This window comes from Myotis brandtii, unplaced genomic scaffold (genome assembly GCF_000412655.1).
Source record: "Myotis brandtii unplaced genomic scaffold, ASM41265v1 scaffold115, whole genome shotgun sequence".
In the NCBI taxonomy this organism is placed as follows: domain Eukaryota; kingdom Metazoa; phylum Chordata; class Mammalia; order Chiroptera; family Vespertilionidae; genus Myotis; species Myotis brandtii.
The window spans coordinates 8165839-8189286 of record NW_005353967.1 but is presented as its reverse complement, the minus strand read 5'-3'; the positions used below and the strand labels follow the sequence as shown (position 1 = coordinate 8189286).

The 23448-nt window shown below is 36.5% G+C and overlaps 1 protein-coding gene across 3 annotated transcripts; it reads left to right on the top strand.

Annotated features, from left to right (window-relative positions):
* The first annotated feature begins 1933 nt into the window (after positions 1-1933).
* Positions 1934-21764, top strand: ELOVL7 (ELOVL fatty acid elongase 7). 3 transcript variants are annotated; one of them, XM_014548766.1, is made up of 7 exons: positions 1934-2031; positions 6743-6887; positions 10415-10495; positions 11540-11596; positions 13900-14005; positions 18634-18770; positions 21310-21764. In XM_014548766.1, exons 3-7 carry the CDS (start codon positions 10421-10423, stop codon positions 21517-21519), a joined length of 585 nt encoding a protein of 194 aa, XP_014404252.1. In that variant the 5' UTR covers positions 1934-2031; positions 6743-6887; positions 10415-10420; the 3' UTR covers positions 21520-21764. The 3 variants fall into 3 exon arrangements, with proteins under 3 accessions (XP_014404252.1, XP_014404248.1, XP_014404262.1); XM_014548762.1 differs by having other exon boundaries at positions 6743-6933; XM_014548776.1 differs by lacking the exons at positions 1934-2031; positions 6743-6887 and adding an exon at positions 9604-9697.
* The last annotated feature ends 1684 nt before the right edge of the window (positions 21765-23448 follow it).

Below are 23448 nucleotides of genomic sequence, written 5' to 3'. Positions count from 1 at the left end.
AAAATGGCCAAAGGAAATTTTAGGAATTAAGGGGGTCCATGGAAAAAGCGCAGGGCTACTGAGCTGCAGAGGTTACATTACCATAAGACAAGGGAGCTGCAGAACTTCTTCATCTTCCCACTGTATGAATTGGAATCAAATAACTATTCATTTTATGCTGATTTTAGAGATGTTAAAATGTGGGAAAGTATACATCTTAGAATATATTAAATACCGTCCTAAATTCCCCAATGTGCATTTCTGGACATTCTGTTGTATTTCATTGGTTTGTCTCTTCACACTGTTTTAATTATTGAAGATTTAGAACATATTTTAATATATAGTACCAATAGTTTTTCCTCAATGGTCTTCTTTTTTTATTGTTTAAAGTATTATAAATAGTAGTACATATGTCTCCTTTCTTTTCCCCATTGACCTCCCCCAGGCCTCACCTACCCCCCGGCACATGCCTTAACCCCCCCACCCCAGTGTCTTGCATCCATTGGTTATGCTTATATGCACGCATACAAGTCCTTTGGTAAGGCTCTTACCAGCCCCCTACCCTCCCCTGCCTTCCCACTGTAGTTTGACAGTCTGTTTGATGCTTCTTTGCCTCTGTATCTATTTTTGTTCATCAGTTTATAATGTTCTTTATATTCCACAAATGAGTGAGATCATGTGGTATTTATTTTCCACTGACTTGCTTATTTCACTTAGCATAATGCTCTCCAGCTCCATCCATGCTGTTGCAAATGGTAAGAATTCCTTCTTTTTTACAGCAGCGTAGTATTCCATTGTGTAGATGTACCACAGTTTTCTAATCCACTCATCTGCTGATGGGCATTTAGGCTGTTTCCAAATCTTAGCTATTATAAATTGTGCTGCTATGAACATAGGGGTGCATATATCCTTTCTGATTGGTGTTTCTGTTTTCTTGGGATAGCCTATATAATAAAAGGGTAATATGCAAATTGACCCTAACAACAGAACGACCAGAATGACCGCTGGACCAGTCACTATGAGGTGCTCTGACCACCTCTTGGTCCCTTTCCCAGGCTGGCAGACTCCGATCACCTGATGGCCACCCGTGGCAGGGGCGGGGCTGGTGAGCAGGTGGGAACAGCCGATTTTTCGGTCCCTTCCCCTGGCCATCAGGCACCAATCACTGGATGGTGAACGGGGAACTAGGAGTGGGTGGTGGCGGGGGGGCGGGGCTGGCTGCGGGCAGCTGGAGAAGATGGCCCTGATTGTAGGCTAGGCCTAGGGACCATACCCGTGCACGAATTTCATATGCCAGGCATCTAGTATTCCTATCTGTGGTATTACAGGGTCAAATGGCAGTTCCATTTTAATTTTTGGAGGAAACACGGTACTGGTCTTTTTCCAACTATTCTTGTCTATCTGTTCAGATAAACTAGGCAGCCTCTCCTTGGCCCTTGTGAATCTTCTTTCCCTCCCTCTTTCTACCTCTGTTCCACTTACATCGTAAAAAGTTACATATAGAAGACCTCTCTCATATGCCTGATGATCAGCTATAAATCTGGATCAGAGTAGCTCCTCTGAGAGTTTGTGTGTCTTTTCGACTTTCTTCTCCTGGGTTTTTAGCTCAGCACTGCCATGGGAGGTGCAGTCTATTCCTGATCTGATTGTTGCATAAAGGGGAGATGTTCCCACGAAAGTTCTTAGATTCATTTACTCTTTTGTATCTTGTACATAGAATGTCAGCTTTATTCGGCAACATAAGCATTGTTATTACTATGATGAAAAATCTTAAATGTTTGCAACTGCATCAGGGTTTTAATGTGGTTCACTAATGCATTTACCCTCAGTAAAAGTTTGTTGGTTTGCCAGTTAGTCCTATTAAATTTTTAGCATTTTATATTGTATTACTAGAAACTTGGCTTTATTTGCATTCATAGGTCATAATGCATTTCTTTTTTTTGTTTTACTGAAGAACCCACTCTAAGAGCCAGTAAATCCTGTGGAAAATGGCCTTCAGTGATCTTACGTCGAGGACTGTGCGTCTTTATGATAATTGGATCAAGGATGCTGGTAAGTAACCATATTTCCTAATTGAGGCTCATCCTTCCTTTTTATGTCAGATTCCCACATTTAATAGGATTTCACTGAAACAGAATGAGAGACTTTGCAGGTTAACACTCTCTCAAGGACACGCAGAGTACTTTTTTTCAAAATATTTTTATTACTAATTAGTAAAGAAGTGTCAAGGGTTTCATTACAGATATGTACAAAGATAGAGCTACATAGATGTTCATGAAGATGCTTATAATAGTGAAAACAGTTTTAATATCCAGTGAAGAGAATTGGTTAGTAAATGATGGTACATTCCAACTAAGTAGCCATTAAAAGTGATTTGGAGAAAAGTGCTCTTAGGCTTGATTCTTCCCTAATGCTCCTGAGGGAGATAACAGTTATTGCCAACAATGGCTCTATTCAAGGTGCTTCTTGAATGGGAGAGGTACTTTGCTACCTGAACACTTATGATTTGAACTTGGGAACCAAGTAGATTTGGGTACTTTTTTTTTAAATAGACCTGTTTGGAAGAACATATCCCTTGCTATTCACTATTCCAAATGCAGGAACCCTAGAGATTCAGATAATCAATATGCTAAGTCAAGGGCCAAATCTATTTAAATGATGATGACTATCTATATAGTGCTAGTAGTATAAAATATTTAAAAAGGAACTACTTCTGAATTCCACTTCTACTTTTATTCATGGATCAACTCTTTACTTTTTATTAGGAATTTAAAAGCTGGATAATATTAGGTCAGAAGAAGGAGTGACCCAGGGCTGGGTGGTTATGGAGAGACAAGGAGAGTCCTGGAGACAGTGTTGCAAACGGTGCAAGAAGAATGAGAGGAAGAGTCAGGTAGTGCTACATACCTGAAGTTGGGCTAATTTGAAGTCTTAAGAGAGGAGGAAGAGAGGGGATATTTAATGCAAAGACCTAAATGTTAGTCCTGACACTACTGTGTACTAGCTAGGTGATCTGGAACTAATGATTTCTTATCTGTGAGTCTCAGTTTCTTTGTTAGAATGATAGCTACCAGCCAGCAGATAATATACATCAGTGATTCCCAAAGTGGGCGCTACCGCCCCCCAGTGGGCGCTGCAGCGATCCAGAGGGGCGGTGATGGCCACAGGTGCATTTGGGGGCGATGAGTAACTGCTATTAAAATAAAAAAAAATTAATTTCCAGGGGCTGAGTAATATTTTTTCTGGAAAGGGGGCGGTAGGCCAAATAAGTTTGGGAACCACTGATATACATGGAAGTGCTTCTGTCATTTGGGAAGGTTCACAAAGCAAGTGGGGTGTGGTGGTTACAGATGATTGATAGAGCATTTTCATCTTAAAATGCTTTTAATATAGCATATCATGCTTGTAAAGGTTTCTTCACATTTTTTTTTCCTGTTGGACGCTAGAAGGGTTAAAAAGTCTGTGTAGAGATTTACATCTTCATAAGAACACTTTCAGGTAAAAGAGGAGAAGGTTTTGCTTCTGGGTAGTGTGGTATTGATCTCTGAAAGCCATTAGGAATCCTTTCTGGCCATCTTAGTTCAGTTGTACTTTGCTTACCCTGGGAAGTTCTGAGCACCTGATCAAGGGCCAAGAATTTCAAGTGTATTCTTGGCTTTGGCCCTAATCCTAAGTCGCCTCCAAGAAACTTGGTATTCTTTGGGTTTCTTATTGCTAGAGAAGTTGTGATCGTGCATAGTTATTTCAGGTGGAAAATTCCACAGCTACAGGATTTTAAAATGGTTTAATTACTACTTAAGCTATAAGAGGATTTATTATGACTCTAGATATGAAATGTCAGATTTTGAAATAATACTATAATGTTTTCAATAGTTTAAAAAGCAACTTTCCTTGTATTTGGGCGGTACTAATAACTTTTCAGACTTAGTTGTGACCTTTTTGCAAAGACGATGGGGTCTGAGTAAGAGTGTTGCCATTCTGAATCTTTAATACTTCACAAAGTACTGAGGTACATGATTGCTTTTCCTCCCAGCTTCTTCATCTTATTGGTGCTTGGGATTTTAAAGGGAGAACTCGTTGAGCTAGTACCTGCTACTTGAGAAGAGAACACTGCCTTACAAGCAGTTGATGGACAAGTTCATTAATATTCTATGTATGTGGCACTTGTAGTTTCCCTGTTTTTTTTCTCTCTCTCTCTGGAACACACTTAGAAAAGAACAATCAGACTAGTAATAAGTCAGAACTTTGGTAATCTCTGGGATACAGACTCAGACAGCCTGCCTTCGCATCCTCTGCTTTCATCTTGGCTCTACTTATGCACTTAAACCCAACTCTGATGCCAAATAGAAGATGCATCATCAGCCTTTTCTCTCTGGGGGAAACAGAACTTACCTCGCCCCTGACCTTTTGCAGTTCGTGAAATCATAAACTGATTCAGGATTAACTTTAAATATCATCTACCACCCCCCTTTCCCCATCAAAGTCACCATCCACACCTGACTTGTACACTTTTCATCATGGGGAGCCCACTACCTCATATGGAAAATAAACAGTTTTCAGAGTCATGAGCACCATATTAAAGACTTTTAATTTTATCTGCTCAGTAGAGAGAGCTAATTCATGCAAAGGAATAATCTGAGTACAACTATACTTTTAGGAATTTGGCAGTTGTATGGAAGACCAGATGTCGCTGATTGGATCAGGAGGCAGGGAAGCCACAGAAATTACTCCTGCAGGGCAATGGTGAGGGACTCTTAGGCTCTAAATATAAGAGAAAGAAGTTGACCCAAAGCAGCTTTTTCTCAAAATATGGAAGCCTAGGACCCATAGGGATCCTAGGATTCTGATTTAGTTGGATCAGGGTCATTTTTTGGCTACTTGACCTTTAAACATTCCAGAGGTGACTACTCTGCTGAATTGAGACCTGCTGTCATAACTTCTACTAAGCACTTAGGCTGTCCTGGGCTCTTCGAATATAGTAACTCACTAAATCCTCTATGAGATACAAGCTATTTTATTTTTCACTTACACTTTACATTCAATATTATTTTGTATTAGTTTTAGGTGTACAGTGTAGTGGTCATACAATCATATACTTTACAGTGTTACCTCTAATATTTCCAGTACCCACCTTGCACCATACATAATTATTACAATGCTATTGACTACATTCCCTATATTGTACTTTACATCCCGGTGACTATTCTGTTACTACTAATTTGTACTTAATTCCTTCACCTCTTTCACCCAGTCCCCCCAAATCCCTTCCCTTGATACATGCTGCTTTATGCCCAGTTCTTAGACAAGGAAACTAAGCAAAGAGACTTTAAGTCAGTGGCCCCAAGTCAGGATGGAAGCCAGGATCAAAACTCCAGAGCTTGCTGAAATAGGATTAAAAAGCATAGTGTTTTGTTTTATTATTTGCTTTCAAATAACAATAAATCTAATTAACCAGCTTTTCCCTAAGGATATGATTTTTTAAAAATATGTAGCACGTTAAAGTCACTCACAGGGTTTTCAAAAAGGTGTGTTCTTAAAATGTTAAATTATAAGAAAAGATTATTTATTTTAAAATTATTTTCTTCTACTTCCTGAGCCAGTCCAGTATGCTTTTTCCTGACTTGTTTTGTTTGTACTGTTGCCAGCAGAATAACAGAAAGATGATGATGTCATTTGACTTTCCCCCCTGCTGAGTCAATAATGGAATAAAATAAAATAAACCTCCAATTCAGGAATTCCTTTATTGACACTTTAAAAAAACAACCCTAGTTTTAATCATACATGTGATGTGTGTTACTAATAGAAACATTTAGAAAAAATAATCATTTGTATTGTCACCATCCAAAAGTGATAATGTTAATTAACATCCTTGCAGCGGTTCTTTGGTTTTGGTTTTAAGTCCTTATTTCATTGGGGATGAAAACTAGACATATTAATGTGGCTGGTGATATTTATGTACTTTTCGTATATAAAAGAATGTCTGGATGGAGGAACTCTAAAATGTTACTATTGGTTATGGTGGGGGGGTAGGACCTTGCTGGGTATCTTCTGTCCTCCAGATCCACTCTGCATGCTGTGCTGGGGCCTGGAGAATGACCAGTATGGACTATATCCATGGGCTTGATCTCCTGCCCTCTGGTTTCTGGTTGGGTTTAGCCAATGGAGAACCCTAGGAAACTGGGGAGAGGGAGGAGGGTGGTGTTGGGGTATCAGTTCCCCTGACCCCTTATTTGAAGAATTGCCTTGTGATGGCTGAATCCCTCAACTGAAGGTCACAGCTCTTCTGCAGGGGGCTTCTCCATATGACTCTCTCCTGGGTTGTAGTAAGTACCTTCCTTTGCCCTTTGAAGCCTCTGGTGCTAACAGCCTCACTGTTTCTAACCCCATCACTATCCCTGATAATTTCCCATTACCCTGAAGATGGTAGTGATCATTGCCCACGTAGTCTGCTGTCAACATTAGGGTCTAGGTCAGGGGTCCTCAAACTTTTTAAACAGTGGGCCAGTTCACTGTCCCTCAGATCGTTGGAGGGCCGGACTATAGTTTAAAAAAAACTATGAACAAATTCCTATGCACACTGCACATATCTTATTTTGAAGTAAAAAAACAAAACGGGAACAAATACAATATTTGTATTTGCATGTGGCCCGCAGGCCGTAGTTTGAGGACCCCTGGTCTAGGTGCTCACTTAAAGAAATGCTGGTTGCTGTTAGTTATCTCTTGGCTTAAGTGGATGTGCACTTACATCTTGTTTTTCTCTTAGATCCAAGAGTTGAAGACTGGTTCTTAATGTCATCACCTCTGCCACAAACCATCATCTTGGGACTCTATGTCTATTTTGTCACTTCTCTGGGACCAAAGCTCATGGAAAATCGAAAGCCCTTTGAACTCAAGAAAGCGATGATAACGTACAATTTTTTGATAGTACTCTTTTCTGTGTATATGTGTTACGAGGCAAGTGTCTTTAGTATTCCTAATGGGAGAATTTTGCCTGCGTCTTCCTGTTTATCTGTCATTATGTTTCTTGTTATGACTATAAAGCTCTTCAAGATTTAAGGAATTTTAGAATCTTAGCTCACTAGAGCAGGGATTTGCCCCCAAATTGTTACATATAGACCAGGTATTAAACTCATTAGAGGATCTAAGTATAATTTACTCATAGGTAATGAGAAATATTAACAGTGAGTCCAGGGACTGGCACATAGTTAACCTTAATAGATAATTGTATGAATCCATAAATGTTAGTTTTAAGGCAACATACTTGGAGAAATTAAGTAACTTACTCAAAGTAGCATAGCTGGTAAGTGCAGGACTGATATTTGAATCCAGGTCTGACAGCAGAGCTCATTCTGACTAATGAATTGTCATCCTCATGGTAGGAATATTTAGTTTCTCCACGCTCTCATGAGTTATGATGGTGGATTGTTTGGGTTTGGTTTAGCTGAGCTTTGGGGGAATAGAGAACTTAGACTCACACAAAGCTGTAGGTAAGAGAGCCGGTCCCTTAATTGTCAGTAAGAGAGGTGGGGATGTTTCAGAACCTAAAAGCAGACTCATGGATTCACTTTCTCTCCCTCTGCTGTTAACATGCCTCAGCTACCCTCACTGCTTTTCTGAGATTCCTTGCTTCCCCCTCTCCCCAATACTGGCTGGCTTCCTCATACTAGGACTCACAAGAGCCCAGCATGGCCCCTCTGGCCTCTCCTGATTCCCACCATGAATCCACCTGGTCGGGTCGCCCTCACTTTGTTCTGATTTCATCCCCATAGGCCCTTCAGAAATCTGTACTTACTTTGCTGTCTTCCATTTCTTCTACTTTATTTCCAAAATTAACTCACAGGCCACCTTACTGTCCTTTCTGGAACATAGTAACTGAAAGGGAAGAACAGAGAAAATACAATATTATCAGAAATAGGATATAGCCTACTGTAGGACCGTGTTAAGAACTGACCTGGGAGCCAGGAGACCAGGGGCCTGTTAGTCCCAGTTATGCTACTAATTAGCTACCTGATTTTGAGCAAGTCACTTAACTTCTTTGAGCCTCAGGTCTCCCATTGTATAAAGTCAGCATTGAACCATTTGTCTCTCAGGTTCCTTTATGCTATGTCTGACTGTGTCATTGAATATACTATCCTTAAATATATTTCTTAGGAAATAATTCAGTTATAACCAGTTAGTTTTGATTTCTATTTTGGCAATTACAACATAAAAGAAGGTTTGAAAATACCTGAATTTGAAAGTCTATCTCCCATTAACCACTAATACTAGAGTTACTTATATGTCCATTTTGGTGTTTATTAACGGCTAAATATAAACTACCACTTTTTCTTCTTGACAGCCTGAAATATAGACACATATGTCAAAAGCTCCAGAGACTTTTAGAATGTTCTTAAACTTAATATCAGGAAAGCATTAAGTTCAACTCTTTGTTTAAACACAGACTTTTGCGGCTGAGCAGCCTGTCATCTCCGGAACACATCCAAACTCATGGTTTATTGGGTGGGGCATGATTGCATTTGGTCTACAGTAAACACCTCTAGCAGGGTATTAGGGCAAGTATGAGCAAGGTGAAAAAGATGTAGATCAGACTAAAGGAACCCACGTGCCTTATTTTTTAGTGATGGTTTGAATGTGTTAGTTAGTTGGCACCAGTCAGACACTAATAAAGAGAGACCAGCCAGGCCGTTGTGCTCAGTGGTTGAGTGTCGACCCATGAAACAGGAGGTCACGGGTTTGATTCCTGGTCAGGGCACATGCCAGGTTGTGGGCTCGATCCCCAGTAGGAGGTGTGAAGGAGGCAGCCTATCGATGATTCTCTCTCATAATTGATGTTTCTGTCTCTCTCTCTCTCCCGTCCTCTCTCTGAAATCAATAAAAACATATTTTTAAAAAGAGAGAGAGACCAATGAAGACCCTACAAAAGGCCAAGTCACACAGCTTCTTCTGTTCAGCGCAGTGCTTGTTTGGGGCAGGGAAAGGGGAGCATCAGTCATGCTAGTTTAAGTAAATGGATTTAGCGTGGTCCTTACATCAGTCAGAAGTTAAGTCTGAGCTCAGGAGAATATGAGGATGCTCACTGACAGATTTCGTAAAGCAGAATAAGTCATTTCTGTACCACATTCCCTGTTCCTTAGAGAAAATTTATTGACTGGTTTTTGTAAGATATTTTTTCTCACCTGTGAAATATGTCTTATACTTTTCTGAATCTTAATTTTCAAGATTTCATAACTTAGCAAGTTAACATTGTGATTAAATTATCTCACGGCATAAGCTAGGAGCTAGTTTTAGAAAAATATGGTGTATTTTTAAATACCACAGTCGAAATAGTTGTTCTTTCTCCTTTGTTTCTTTTCACCATTGAAATGTCATTCTGATAATGCCTCATAAACCTTTGCTTTTTTAGAAGTTAATTTATTGTAAAGTTGTCATTTTAGCTATTAAAAATAGAAATTTAAAGTGTACTTCAATGGCATAAAATGATATAACCATTATACTGAGAAAGAAGACATTCTTGGGAAGATGTTAGCATTTATGAGAACAGGGTATCAAAAAAGAGAAGTGGTCATATTTTCAGAGCTCTAAATTAATATAGGTATTAATTTAAAATTACAGTCCTTAGTTTTTCATTTTCAGATACTGTTTTAAAAGAAGACCTTCCCACCATCAGACTGAAAGAATGTCAATGTAATCTTTGAATTGCGGTTCAGACTTATCAACAGTAAGCTTTTTCTTCTCACCACTAGTAGAAGGTCACTTTGTGGGTGTGCTGGAATTAAGGCTTGCTAGTTCGCATTTTTAAGCTTGAGATTTTCCTTTCTTACTTGTCACGTGGATCCAAAGCCAAACTGATAACTAAGTCTTGTATTTGGTCAACCTTAATTTTAAGAGCCATGGATTGCCACTTCACATCACACCGACTCGCTAAGGTCAGGAAAAAAGCAATGTATCTTATGAGTACATTGAGGAATTTTGGTTTGCTCATTTATTTTTTGACTATTTGGGACGTTTAGAAATCAGCAGAAAAGACTGAATTCAGGCCCATTTATTCCCTTTAGAATACACAAACATATGCACAGGCATATATATAGATATACCTAATATGTACATATACTAGCATATACTTCCAGTACTTGATGTTTAAGCAAAAACACTCCCAGTGTTTTGTTCTCCACTATATATTAGCATAATTATCCCAAGAAACGGACATTTTAGTCCAAACCCAGTTTATCTAAGTAAGATATGAGTTTATGGTTTTGAAAATTCTTACTGCTTTTATATCCAGTGAGTTCCTAGTTTGTAATTGTTCTTGCCCATCTTTCCCTCCACACTGGCTGCTGACTCAGCTGAGAATTTAACGAAGAAACAGTCAAAACTGCCTTTGTTATAGCTGTTGAGCACACATTTCCTTCTTTAAAATGCATGTGCTCTCTTGCAGTTTGTGATGTCTGGCTGGGGTACAGGTTATTCATTTCGATGTGAAATTGTTGACTATTCACGGTCGCCTACAGCATTGAGGGTAAGTTTCTCTTTGGAAAAACTTGTAACTCAAAATTAATGTTAAAACTTTTTGGACTCCATTTGTAACAATGTGAATTCAGAATGAGTAAGTGACTCAATTATTAGGGTATGTATATTGAAAGAAAAGCTAAAATTTACCAGCTAGAAAGAATCAAAGTCAGGTATGTTATTTTCTGTAAAATTTAAAAGTAAATTCATATCTGGTTCCTCAAACAATTTTAAAAAGAATTATAATATGATCCAACAATTCCATTTCTGTGTATATATCTAAAAGAACTAAAAGCATGAACTAAAAAATATATTTGTACACCCATATTCATAGCAGCATTATTTACAGTAGCCAAAAAGTGGAGGCAGCCCAAGTGTCTATTGGCAGATGAAAGGTTCAACAAAATGTGGTGTATGCATACAATGGAATATCATTCAGCCTTAACAAGGAAGGAAGTTCTGACACATGCTCCAACATTCAAAAACCATAACATTATGCTAAGTGAAATAATGTAGGCACAAAAGGACAAATACTGTATGATTCTCCAAACAAGGAAGGAAGTTCTGACACATGCTCCAACATTCACAAACCATAAGAACATTATGCTAAGTGAAATAATCTAGGCACAAAAGGACAAATACTGTATGATTCTCTTATATGAGGTACCTAGAGTGATATTCAGAGACAGAAAGTAAAATGGCCTTTGTCAGGGGCTGTGGGGGAGGGGAGATGGGGAGTTGTTTAATAGGTACATGGATGGGTACATCTATGCATGGATGGTGGTGATGGTTGCACAACAATGGAAATGTACTTAATGCTACTGAACTATACAGTTAAAAATAGTTAAGATGGTAAATTTCATATTATATGTATCTTGCCAAAATTAAAAAGGTTGCACAACAATGGAAATGTACTTAATGCTACTGAACTATACAGTTAAAAATAGTTAAGATGGTAAATTTTATATATTTCTTGCCAGAATTAAAAATAACTAAATTTTCCCCCATGTAAAAATAAAACAAAATAAATTCATATTTATGTGTGTTTTTGCAGATGGCACGCACCTGCTGGCTTTATTACTTCTCCAAATTTATCGAGCTATTAGATACTGTGAGTATGCAGTCATTTCATTTGGTAAATGTTTGATCTTTTGATGATAGCAATAAACTAGAGTTCTGTTGTCCGATAACTTTGGTTATCTCTCTTCTTCAGGCAGACCTGCCTTTTCTTATCAGTAATATTAGAGAATGGATAGGATAAACTTATTTTTCAGTCATTTGTAAACTCCAAAAGGTGTTCTTATGTATCTACCACCTGTTTAAGATAAGCATGTAACTGTCACATACATGACAAAGCTGCATCTTTATGTAGATGGATGACAGTTGTGATGGGAAGCAAGTTTAGGAAGCAAAGAGCAGAGAACACTTTACCTTTGGTCCTTCTTACAAAAACCCTGTGTCATCCATACTCCTTTAAGAGGATAAATGCTTCAAAATTTATAAACTTACACAGTAATATTGTTGCCCTGGCATAGCGGTAATTTTGAAAATATCAAAACTACCTTCAGCTGCCCTCTGAGTCCTCTCTCTGCCTGGGAATAAGCTGAATTTGGGTGACTGGACCCTGGGAGAAGCAAGTGCCATAGACTAGGGTCCATAAGGAGAGGAGAAAGTCCTATGCCTTTGTTTCCAGAGTAGGAAAGCTGTGTAATTATTATGTCTTTGTGGCATGTGGGTCTTGGTTATCTGGAAACAGTCTTGGGCCTAAGTGTGTTCTCTCTTCAGAATATATAACAAATCTCAACATGCTTTTACCTTCTCAGGTGACTACACATCTTCTATAATAATAAAAGCGTAATATGCTAATTAGACTAGACGTCCGGAAGCCGGGGGCTGTGAGAGAAGCCCAGGTCCCAGGTGCTGGCAGCCGGGGGAAGGAAGGCCTACTCTTGCATGAATTTTGTGCATCGGGCCTCTAATAATGTTATAACTGGAAAGGATTTTTGTGAGCATAGAATCACTCCTATTGTTCTCAAAAATTAGCATGCATTAGCATCACCTGGAGGATTTGTTAAACACACACAAGCCCCGTAGCCTGATCCCTAGAGTTTCTGATTCAATAGGTTTTGGGTGGAGCTCAAGAATTTGCATTTCTAGCAACTTCTCAGGTGATGTTATTACTGTTCGTCCAAGGTCCACACTTTGAGAACCCTTGCTTAGGTCAGTGATTGTCAACTCTCATGGTGTAGTCAACTTAATTGCATTAAAAAGCCAAAAGCCTGGGCCCCAACCTCAGAGACTTGGAGCTAGGTGGTCTACAGTAGATACCAGGCATGGCTATTTTAAAAAAGCTTCTTGGATGTTGTAACATGCAGCCAGGGTTGAGAACTATTGATCTATTGAAGTCCAAAGCTCTCAGTCTGAAAATACTGTGGTTCAATGACTTACCCAAAGGAATGCTGCCACTGATTGGGCTAGGATCTCAGATTGTTGTCTTTTGGCTTTTTCTGCACTATGCTGCCTTCTCTCATGTGCATAAGCAAATGCATTTGGCTTCATTGTTTCTGCTTTGCATGTTCTCAGGTCTAGCTTCCATAAGGAAATGGTGGTTGCCTCTGTGTCCATCCTTAAACCACACTTTTTGAGATACTCCTACTAGTACTTTTGTTTCTGCTACTCTGTTTAGTCCTATATTTCAAAGTCTAATTCATTGTTGCTCTCCTGAATTTTGAGTATCTTTTTGGACATTTAATTCTGCTTTTGAATATTTTCTGGAAAAAAAAATTCCCTTCAAATTCTTCCTATTCGATGTGTTTGTTTGTAGAGTTTCTGCAAACCACTTGGGTACATTCAGTCTGGATGGTGCCTTCATTGCCCTTCTCATTTTTCCAAGGCAGCTTTGCTTTCTTTTCTGTCCTATTTCCCCAATTAACTCTTTAAGTGTTTCCATTTTTCTTTAATAATAACTTGCTAACTTTTGATTTATTGCAAATCCTCTTCATTTGCTTAATCCATTACCTAAATGGGGAAAATGTGTTAGCGAGCAATGTAGAATAATGTCAGTCCTAAGAATTAAGATTCCATGCCATACATGTGGATTTTTTGCCAATAACCTTCCCCCCCCCCCTATTTTGGGCCATAGTCTTCATTTTATATCTTTGATTTTTCAAATATGCATGCAGTTTGTTTTTACCTTTTTATCGATTCTCCCATGACTAGGCATCATACCCAAGTTCCTTCATACTAATTGGCTTTTGAACTTGAAGAATCAGCTGCTTCCATGAGCATTCTATAAGTCGGTCCTTTCAAATCAAATTGTGATGTGAAATAGTTTCACTTTGTCAATATTTTTATAACTCTAGATAAATTATTGCATGATTTTAAATGAACTTGATTTTCTTTAAATTATTTCAGATCTTTTTTGTTCTGCGTAAGAAAAATAGCCAAGTGACTTTTCTGCATGTCTTCCATCATACCATCATGCCATGGACCTGGTGGTTTGGAGTCAAATTTGCTGCAGGTAGACAAGGGAGAGTTGGGATAATTTATTATAAATAATAACATTTTTGTATAGTATAAACACAAAATCTATCCTTACGTGTTATTTAAGAGAAACTCAAAACGTCAAAGAATCACTTTGATCAAACTTCTAACTTTCATTATTACTTGAAACCTAAATGTAGGACTCTTACCCAGATTCTTCTCCAACTCTCCATTCTTTAGAAAATGCGTTGACTTTTGGGTACAGTCTCTACATATATTTTAGTTGTTTTGTTTGGATTTTATTATTTTCCCATGGAGTTCTATTAAATATCTTTTAAAAATAAAAAATAAACAAAATGGTTTTATAGGAATGTAATTTGGTATCTATTTCCTTATATGTATCCAGAGAGTTAGAATGTTTATCTCAAGTTCCATGTCTTCTTTGCCTTCAAATTTCTAATAACTGATACACACTGTAAATCCTAACCGCTCTGTAAAAATGTGTGATATTGCAGTTGTCCCAACTTCTTTAAGCATCCTGCCATATTAGAGGATGTTTTGTTACTGTTTTTCAAGTCAAGAATAGTTTAAATCGAAAGCTTGGCTACAGGCTCTTTTGTTTGGTTTGGGTTTTATGCTTCTGAACATCTAGAATTGAAAAAAACAGGAGGTTAAGTAATTTTACCTTATCATAAAGTTTTAAATAAGTGATATTCCCAATGACATATTCTTATCTTACTAGCAAACATTGTTTTATTTATGCTAGTTTCTTAAATTTAAGACGTCTTTAAATAGGCCTGTAGCTCATGGTAAACTATGTTTTAGCATTTCTGTGAAAGGCTCACCTCTATTAGGCATTCTGATTCTGCAAGACTTAAAAAAAAAAAAGCGGAACCACAACTGAGGAACTTTTGTTTGCGTTTTAGAGTCTCTAGGCTTGGGGAGTCTAATCTAGGTCTTATGTCTCAGAGCATGAGAAGACGTTGATCAGTGGCACAAAAGAGGTGCTAGAACCTAGAGGAGCCAAGAGGGCATTGGATTTTTCAGTACGTAAAGTAGCTCCTTGCCCAAAATTGGCATTTATCTGTAGAGCATTTTTAAAAAGTAAATGTAGCTGTTCTTATACTGTATGTTAATGTAAAAATTTACCTTGCACTACAAGAGAGTCTCATCTGTGTCCATTTCACAATAAAAGGTTAGCTGTATTATTTAATCTCCGTTACTTTACTTTCTTTTTTTTCTCGCACATGCATATTGTGCCTCTCAGTTCTTTCTACAGTGATATCATTGACATCTTTTTTGTCTTGGTGAAATATTGAAAAAGACCCAAATATCCACTAATTGAATGGTTATTTCTTTTATGTATATAATTGTGAAATGCAAATAATATTGAGAGGCATCTTTTAAGCAGCTTGACTCCTAAATTATCAGAAATAGGTGACTATTCTGTTCTTAAAGTGTGCTAGAAAAGGTTCTTTTACACCCTTATAATTTATTTATTCAGATTTCTTTCAGGAGACCAGAATATTATAACAACACTGAGAAATATATAAAAATAGAAAAAAGATTGGAAAGCAATGCCCCCAAATATAATTATTTAGAGATATTGACACAAAAAGTGGTTTCTCTCTCCTTCTGTATCCTTCTCTGTATTTTATAATTTTTTTATGTTGTATATCTGTTCATTCCATAATGGGAAAAATAAATTTTATTTGAAGAATGGAGTTGAGCACTTTTCTAATTTCTATCTTTGAATCCATTTCAAACAAACAATGCTTTCAATAATGAAAATTCAGACACATGATATACTTCAGTTTTTCATTGTTACCATGTTTATGGACCTCAAGCACTTTGTAGTGGGTTCATTTTCCATTCCTTAACCCCCCTTCTGCTTTACGAAATGTAAATATTAGGAAATAATGTTTTTTCCCCTCTCATGTACCATGGATTGGCATTTCTGTTCAGATCTTCATGTGAACTCTAGTATACACATGTACACCTGATATCTATTCCGTAACAAGCATAGAATACGAGCTGAGGTATTTCCAGAGATACGGTTTGACATTGGCTTCCATCCCTCAAATGAAACTGCCCATTTCAAACTGTTCTTCCAAAATCTTGAGCATAATTGATCTCTATCTAGTGTTTAATTTCCTGTTGGCCTATTGTTCAACTCTGGGATAATAGCAATCCAGCTTTTCTTTTGAATGTGATGAAAATATTTTCGTGACATGTTTCTATATTAATTATGCACAAATTCCCTTCTAGATAAATGGAGAATTATAATAATTAGCCAGGTGATTATTTTTCCCAAACCAAAGGAATAAAAGGTGATAGCACTAATTGTAATTCATCCTGAGATGTTTGCTTTTCAAAACTGTTATCACAAAAAAGAAAGCAAGCTTAGAAAATACTTCTTAGAGAAGCCTTCTAAAGAAGATAGGAAAAACATTACTACTTAACATGTGATTATTCTGTGGACAAACTCATTAAAATAACTTATTAGAAAGTAATCATAAACTAGAGAAAATAAGCAAGTTTATTTTGATCAGTAATCCGTACTAAACACTCTCAGCTACACCAGTACTTTGTTAAATTCCTGTCCATGGGATCCTTGTTTTAGAACATTTAAATGCTGAAAGCGTCTGAATGGGAACATGGACATGCTTATACCAAAATATGGGAGTAGTGTCTTAATGAGACTGGCTCTGATGCAGTTGGTTATCAAGGGTACAGTAGATTTCTTGTGTGTTTATAATCGTGAGACACAAATAGAATTGAGAGGTATTTGGCTTATCCCTGTTAAGCAGCTTAACTCCCAAACTATCAGAAATAGACACCTATTCTATTTTTAAAATACCCCTAGAAAAGGTGTTTCCACACCACTATATTTAGTTAAGTTTCTTTTGGGAAAGAAGACTAATCCAAATGTGTATAATAAAAGTTGTGAGGCTGTTAATAAGCTTTATTAATTCAGTTTCTTCTGATTTGAAATGTGAGATAATTAAAGGATTAGCTAAAATTTTATTCAGGAAGGGAAAGTTTATGAAGGGACAGTATATCATAAATGAGGCATTGGAGGAGTATTTAAGCTACTTAAAAATAATTATTTAAAACAGGTTATTTTAAGGGAGTACTTTAGCAGTGGTATATCCAGAATTGCTGCAATTATGAATGATTATTAAAAAGTAATTCGTTTCTACTATGCAACGATTTATATTTTGCTTTAAACTTTCTGTAATTCCTAGTGTCTATGAATTTGGTCCTTCTTCTAACACCATCAGTCCAGATTTGTGAGGTTTTGTTTTATTTCTGGAATTAAAGAATACTGCAATAAAGGAAATAGAATATCTTGGAGAAAAAAATTAAATTTCAGGCCAACATTATTAGGCTGAATTAGGCTCTACATAAAGAATGCAGATTCTTCTAGAATGTGCCACTTTGGAAAGAGATGCTAGGGAAGAGTTTTGTTTTTTTCTCCCACTACCAGCTATTCACCTGTTACCCCTCCCCCTGTACTGCTGGTCCAGCCAAAGGCCATTGAAATGATCTTTGCTTACACTCCCCCAGCATTTGTTGCTTCTATTCTACATTAAATGTGATGAGTAGGAGCTGTGGGAAATTAGAAGATGAAAACCAAGATAAGATGGCACCATTCATAAAAATCAAATGAAAGCAGTAAACATAGGTGGTTTAACAATAAACGTTTATTTGTATTTTGGAAAAACAATAATTGATTAAAGCAAATTTAGCATAGCTTACTAGTAAAAGCCAAAGTTTTGTGGTACTAAAAATATTTAATGAAAATTGATTGTGGAAAAAGTGAATTTGATTTTATACAATGACACTTGCAAAAGTATTCTTAGTGGTTTTTTTCATAATAACCCAAAATGGAAATAATCCAAATATCCTTTAGTAAGAGAATGGATACATTATTATGTATTCATGTAGTGTAATACTACATAGCAATAAAAAGGCAAACTACTAATATACACACCAACATGGATGAATATTAAAAACATGTTGATTGAAAGAAAGGCACAAAAGAATATATCCAGTATAATTCTATCTATATGAAGTTTAAAAGCAGGCAAAACTAATGGTTGATTATAGAAATCAGAATAAAGGTTCATTCTTTGAAAGGGGATATGGGAGCCTTACCTGGTGTCACAAATGTTTTATATCTTGAATTTGGTAATGTTTACTTGGGTCTATGCATATGTACACTTAAGATTCATATACTTTGTGTTAACCCTCACTAAAAATGAGCTTGATTACTATTATTTAGTAATATATCATGTTAACTTCAATTGTTAAAATAAAACCAAATCATAAGCCCATCTGTAGTCAAGATATAACAGAATAAGGGCACACTAGTTTGTTTTCTAAGATTTGCATATTATATTTTACTAAATAAATGTATTATCCAGTTCCCTCTAATTTGATATCTGTTTAATAATAAGATTGATGTTTCACATGTGTGTTTTTCTTCCCACTAAAATTAAACTTTGATATCTGTTTAATAATAAGATTGATGTTTCACATAATGTGTGTTTTTCTTCCCACTAAAATTAAAGAAATAAATGTAGTAAAATCTCAGTTCAGACAAAAATGTGTCTTATTTGAGGAAGAGTGCCCCCATTTGACAATAATTTTATTTTCCAGGTGGTTTGGGAACATTCCATGCCTTTCTAAATACAGCTGTCCATATAGTCATGTATTCCTACTACGGACTCTGTGCACTGGGACCAGCCTACCAGAAGTATTTGTGGTGGAAAAAATATCTAACATCATTACAGCTTGTGAGTAATTAATTATCTTTAAAACAATATATGAAACTAAACTAGAGTCATTTGTTTTCCCTGTGAATTAGGATATTAACTAAACAAAGAACAAAGTTTACAAAACAATAGGGATATGAAGTGTCTGGCCTCTATATGGTATCACATGATTATCCTTTCTAGCTTATTTAAACTGTTGTCAGGAACGTTATTGAAAACAAAGCATATTTGGTAATCAAGAGGCTTAGACAATTAAATCAAAATGTGTATCCATATACCATCTTTATACTATTTTGTGTATTTATATAAAATACATATTTATGATCACAGTAATCTCAAAGTTATGTGAACCTCAGTAGGCATAATATTAAATTAGAAATTTCATATTCTAGATCTAAATGATCTTGAGGGGGTATACCTTTGAGGGAATCATGAGCCTTCCTGTGTGCCGGCCTATCTAGTCCTCATGTTTCTAAGTCTATTCTCCTCCAACTAGGAAAAGTACTGTGAGGATTAAAGGTCTACAGTGGTGCTATAATACACACACACACACACACACACACACACACACACAATTGACAGCACCCTAAATAACCAAACATAGGAAATGGTGAAATAAATTATTTTCATTTCTACATTGGAATATTACAAAGTCATGAAAATTATTTACAATTTCTTTCTCTTTAAGTGTTCCCCTCCCCCCCCATAACAGACATTAGAGCACTGTCCTCAAGTAAGCAATGTTCAGAATTGCAGAGGTACTCAATTTAGAGCTAATAAGGCTTTCCAAACATTAATCCTAAAAATATATGGCATACAGTTTTTTTGAAGAGTGACCATAGGTTGTGATGCTGATTGTTTTACATTTTATCTTCTATTAAAAGAAAAATTCCATGATCCTCATGTTTCCAGATTTATAGTCTATAATAATGTAGTGTTATATTCTGCCAATAACGCTAAAGAGAAAGTGTGAATTTAGGTGTAGATAGCCTGTTGAAATTCAGTTTCTATTAAAATCCTACAACTTGTTAAATGAAATTTGGCATATTTATATAATGTGTTCTCCCAGGCGAGAGACTGATATTTTAGTCTGTAAGGATATTAAATCAATATCAGAGTATATTCTTGCAGAATTGTTTATTGTATTTTAAATTGGCAACACCCTAAATAACCAATCCTAAAAAAATAGTGCAATACATTATTTTAACTCCTACTTTGGAGTATTATGAAGTCATAAAAATTATTCACAATTACTTTTTTTAAGTATACTTTCTGATTTTAAAATAACATATGCTCATTGCAGAGAAGTAAGAACATCAAGGTAAGCAAAGAGAAAAAATATGTATAATTTCACCACTCAGGGAAAATCAGAGCTGATATTTTATTTTATTCTCATCTAGCTTTTCTCCTCTATGCTTATATGTTTATACCTTTTGCATGATTTGTATTATACTGCATGTAATATTTTGTATTAGGCTTTTTTCACTTAACATACTCTTAAATGTTGTTAAGACTTTTTAGCAATGTGGTAAAATACTTACATAGAAAGAAGAATAGATTTTTGTTCATTATTATTCCATATGTATCAGTTATACACAATCGCATCTGCATAGAATGTGGAGGATATTGCTTAGGCTTCCTAAGGTTTCGTTTCTTTCTCTGCAAAACGAGAGGAATAACTCTAGCTACTGCACAGGAAAGTCATAGGAATTTCTTAACATAATGCAAGGAAAGTTGATGATGATTATAAAAGAAACTATGTGAAAATCTTAACTGCAGTGATAACTGGATGAATTGTTATTTATTTTTATTTATAGATTTTCACTTTTCTAAAATTTCCACACAACGCATGTTGCCTTTTAGTAAGGGGAAAAATATATCCAAAAAATCTGGATATATTAAGGGTCCTTCTTAAGACTATGTAGAATGCTCTGGAACACAGAGTCTTTGGGCATCACTAAGAAGGTCCCTAAAACTGTCTCACTCCTCTCAGAGTCTCTGGCAAACAGTATATATTTTTATCTCTAACAGTAGAGGACAAATGGCAGATATGAGGAATCAGACATGCCTTGGCACCTACAAAATGTGTAGGGCTCTAATTAGAATGTTTTTATTTCCCCAGAATTGAAATACCTAGTCTAACAACAAATTATTTGAAATTGAAACTATCTGAAATATTAGGCCATAAGGTAGTGGTCCCATGTGCATTCCATCAATCAAAGACTCACGTCAAAGACTTGCAGAACACTTGCCCTGTTGATTCTCTGAGTAGGAAAGGGCTGCTGCTTTGCCCAGCAACAGGCACATTTGCATAGGTCCTCTGGAGTTGTGCAGTTTGGTGAGACTGAATAGTGGTTCCAATTCCCATCTGGATTTTAACACTGTTCCACCCACTATCACTCCCCATGGAGGCTAGATTGAAAGATAAAATTCCCTATCCAACAGTAGCTTGGAGGTGGTTGGAGAGTGTTTATACATAAGTAGCAAAGAATGCATTAAATAATTGCTCCATTATGAGTCTGCATATCTGAACAATATTTTTCATTCTTTCATCTGTTAGGTCCAGTTCATTATTGTCACCATCCACATAGGCCAATTCTTTTTCATGGAGGACTGCAAGTACCAGTTTCCAGTCTTTCTGTACATCATTATGAGTTATGGGTGCATCTTTCTGCTGCTCTTTCTCCATTTTTGGTACCGTGCTTACACCAAAGGTCAGAGGCTGCCCAAAACTGTGAAAAATGGAATCTGCAAAAACAAAGATCACTGAAATTCAAGTACAACATGAATCTATGAATGAGACTGATATCTTGTCTTCCTTGACAATCAAGAGATATTTCCATGTGCAGTGCATTTTGTATATTTTTCAAAAGCAAGAGCTTGTATTTTTATGATAAGTTATTGGGGTTTCTGATATTTGAGAGCCTATACTCCCAGATAACAGAGTCTTCTGATAATTAGAGCCTAAAGCAGCCCGTTTTTCAGCTGCTTTTAAACCTCATCTAAAGGTTTTAGTTAATACATTTTGTTACACTAAAAGGATCATGTGAAACAGTACAGTACTTTTCAAAGAAGTTCAGTGTAAATGAGAAATATCACTAGATATTTTGAGTACAGACAGAGATCCATGCTGTACAGTGGATTCCTTCTGCCAGGTCTGAAAACCTCTAACTGTGGGCTTTGGCGTTGTAGCTTGGTGACTGTACTCAGAAGACATTATGTTTATTCTAGAGTTAAATTCCCATTCTAAAGAACTAACAAAATGAACATTAAGTGAATGTTGGGTAAGTTGTCATTTAAAATCACTAACAATAATTTTTAATGGATCTCCTGAGTAGCTGCCACCAGTTTTGCTGATAAGACTTTATCACAACCTTTTGTCATATGAAGTGTTTAGAAGTAACACTCCTTTCAAGGAACACATTGAGGCAATTAATACTAAGGTTAAGTTAATATTTTGAAAACAGGTGATTTTTTCTGATGGCTTAATGAACACTGCTATAACTGTCTTTTAATTGTCTTTGTATGTTTCTGGAAAGAGGTGAATTTGTCAATGGAAAAAGTACTGTATAGCCCTAGCCAGTTTGGCTCAGTGGATAGAGCATCAGCAGGTCCCAGGTTTAATTCCAGTCAAGGGTGTGTACCTTGGTTGCAGGGTCCTCCCCTGCCTGGGCCCCGGTCAGGGCCCCTGCAGGAGGCAACCAATCCATGTGTTTCTTTCACATCGATGTTTCTCTCTGTCTTTCCTCTCTCTTCCATTCTAAAAATCAATGGAAAAATATCCTCTGCTGAGGTTTAACAAAACAAACAAAAAATAAATAAATAAAGGTGATTAAATGTTAAAAAAGGAAAAAAAAAAGTACTGTATAGTTTACTGGGAAGAATCTGTTGTCTGTTGTATCATAATGTCACTTTCTTATATGATCATCGTTTAAAAGATTACCTTCGTTAAATATATATTGATCAGATGTGGAAATGTTCATGTCATTAATATATTGCAGGTACCCTTTTAGACTACCCATCACCGTTTCCAGAGATGTGTTAGAATGGCTTATGAAGCAATTGGAGGCAAATGGTGATACCGAGATTATCCAGGGACGATTTAGTTATATGAGTGTTTCTCTCAATAGAGAGAGACTACATAATAGGTATTGTTATGGATATACTGCATGAAAAAATATTTTCTAGATTTATTAACAGCCTGCATTTTTTAAACTTATAAATTATATAATGAAGGACTAAAATTCATTTTGCAATGTTTCATTTCTTTAAAATTGCTACTTTCTAAAATTCTCTTATTCTTGAACAGTAGATTTTTGCCCAAGAAACACAAATATTTGGATATTTAAAAATTTTCCTTATGGATTGTTTGTTCCCATTATATTTATACTCAATTTTTGAAGGACAGCTTATGCTTTTATTACTTTAAGCCAATGGTCGCCAGCTGGTGGTCCGCGGACCACTGGTGGTCCATGATGTCTGAAAGGTTGGCGACCGCTGGTTTAAGGAAACCATTGGAGCAGTGGTTGCAAACCGGTGGTCCATGGACCACTGTGGTCTGTGAGGTTCGAAAGGTTGGCAACCGCTGGAAACAACTAGTACTTAAGGGCCTCAGTTATTGTGTAACACACAGTGATACTTACTGTACAGCAAAGTCTGAGTGTCTACTCACTATAAGCTCCTATAGTTCTGTGTCTTC

What these genes read in the sequence shown, in the direction of transcription:
- ELOVL7 (XM_014548762.1), top strand. Translation starts at nt 1,968, where the DNA reads ATGGCCTTCAGTGATCTTACGTCGAGGACTGTGCGTCTTTATGATAAT. An exon ending in CTGTGTATATGTGTTACGAG is followed by an intron (nt 6,934 to 10,414) that starts GCAAGTGTCTTT and finishes GCTCTCTTGCAG; the next exon opens with TTTGTGATGTCTGGCTGGGG. An exon ending in TTATCGAGCTATTAGATACT is followed by an intron (nt 11,597 to 13,899) that starts GTGAGTATGCAG and finishes AAATTATTTCAG; the next exon opens with ATCTTTTTTGTTCTGCGTAA.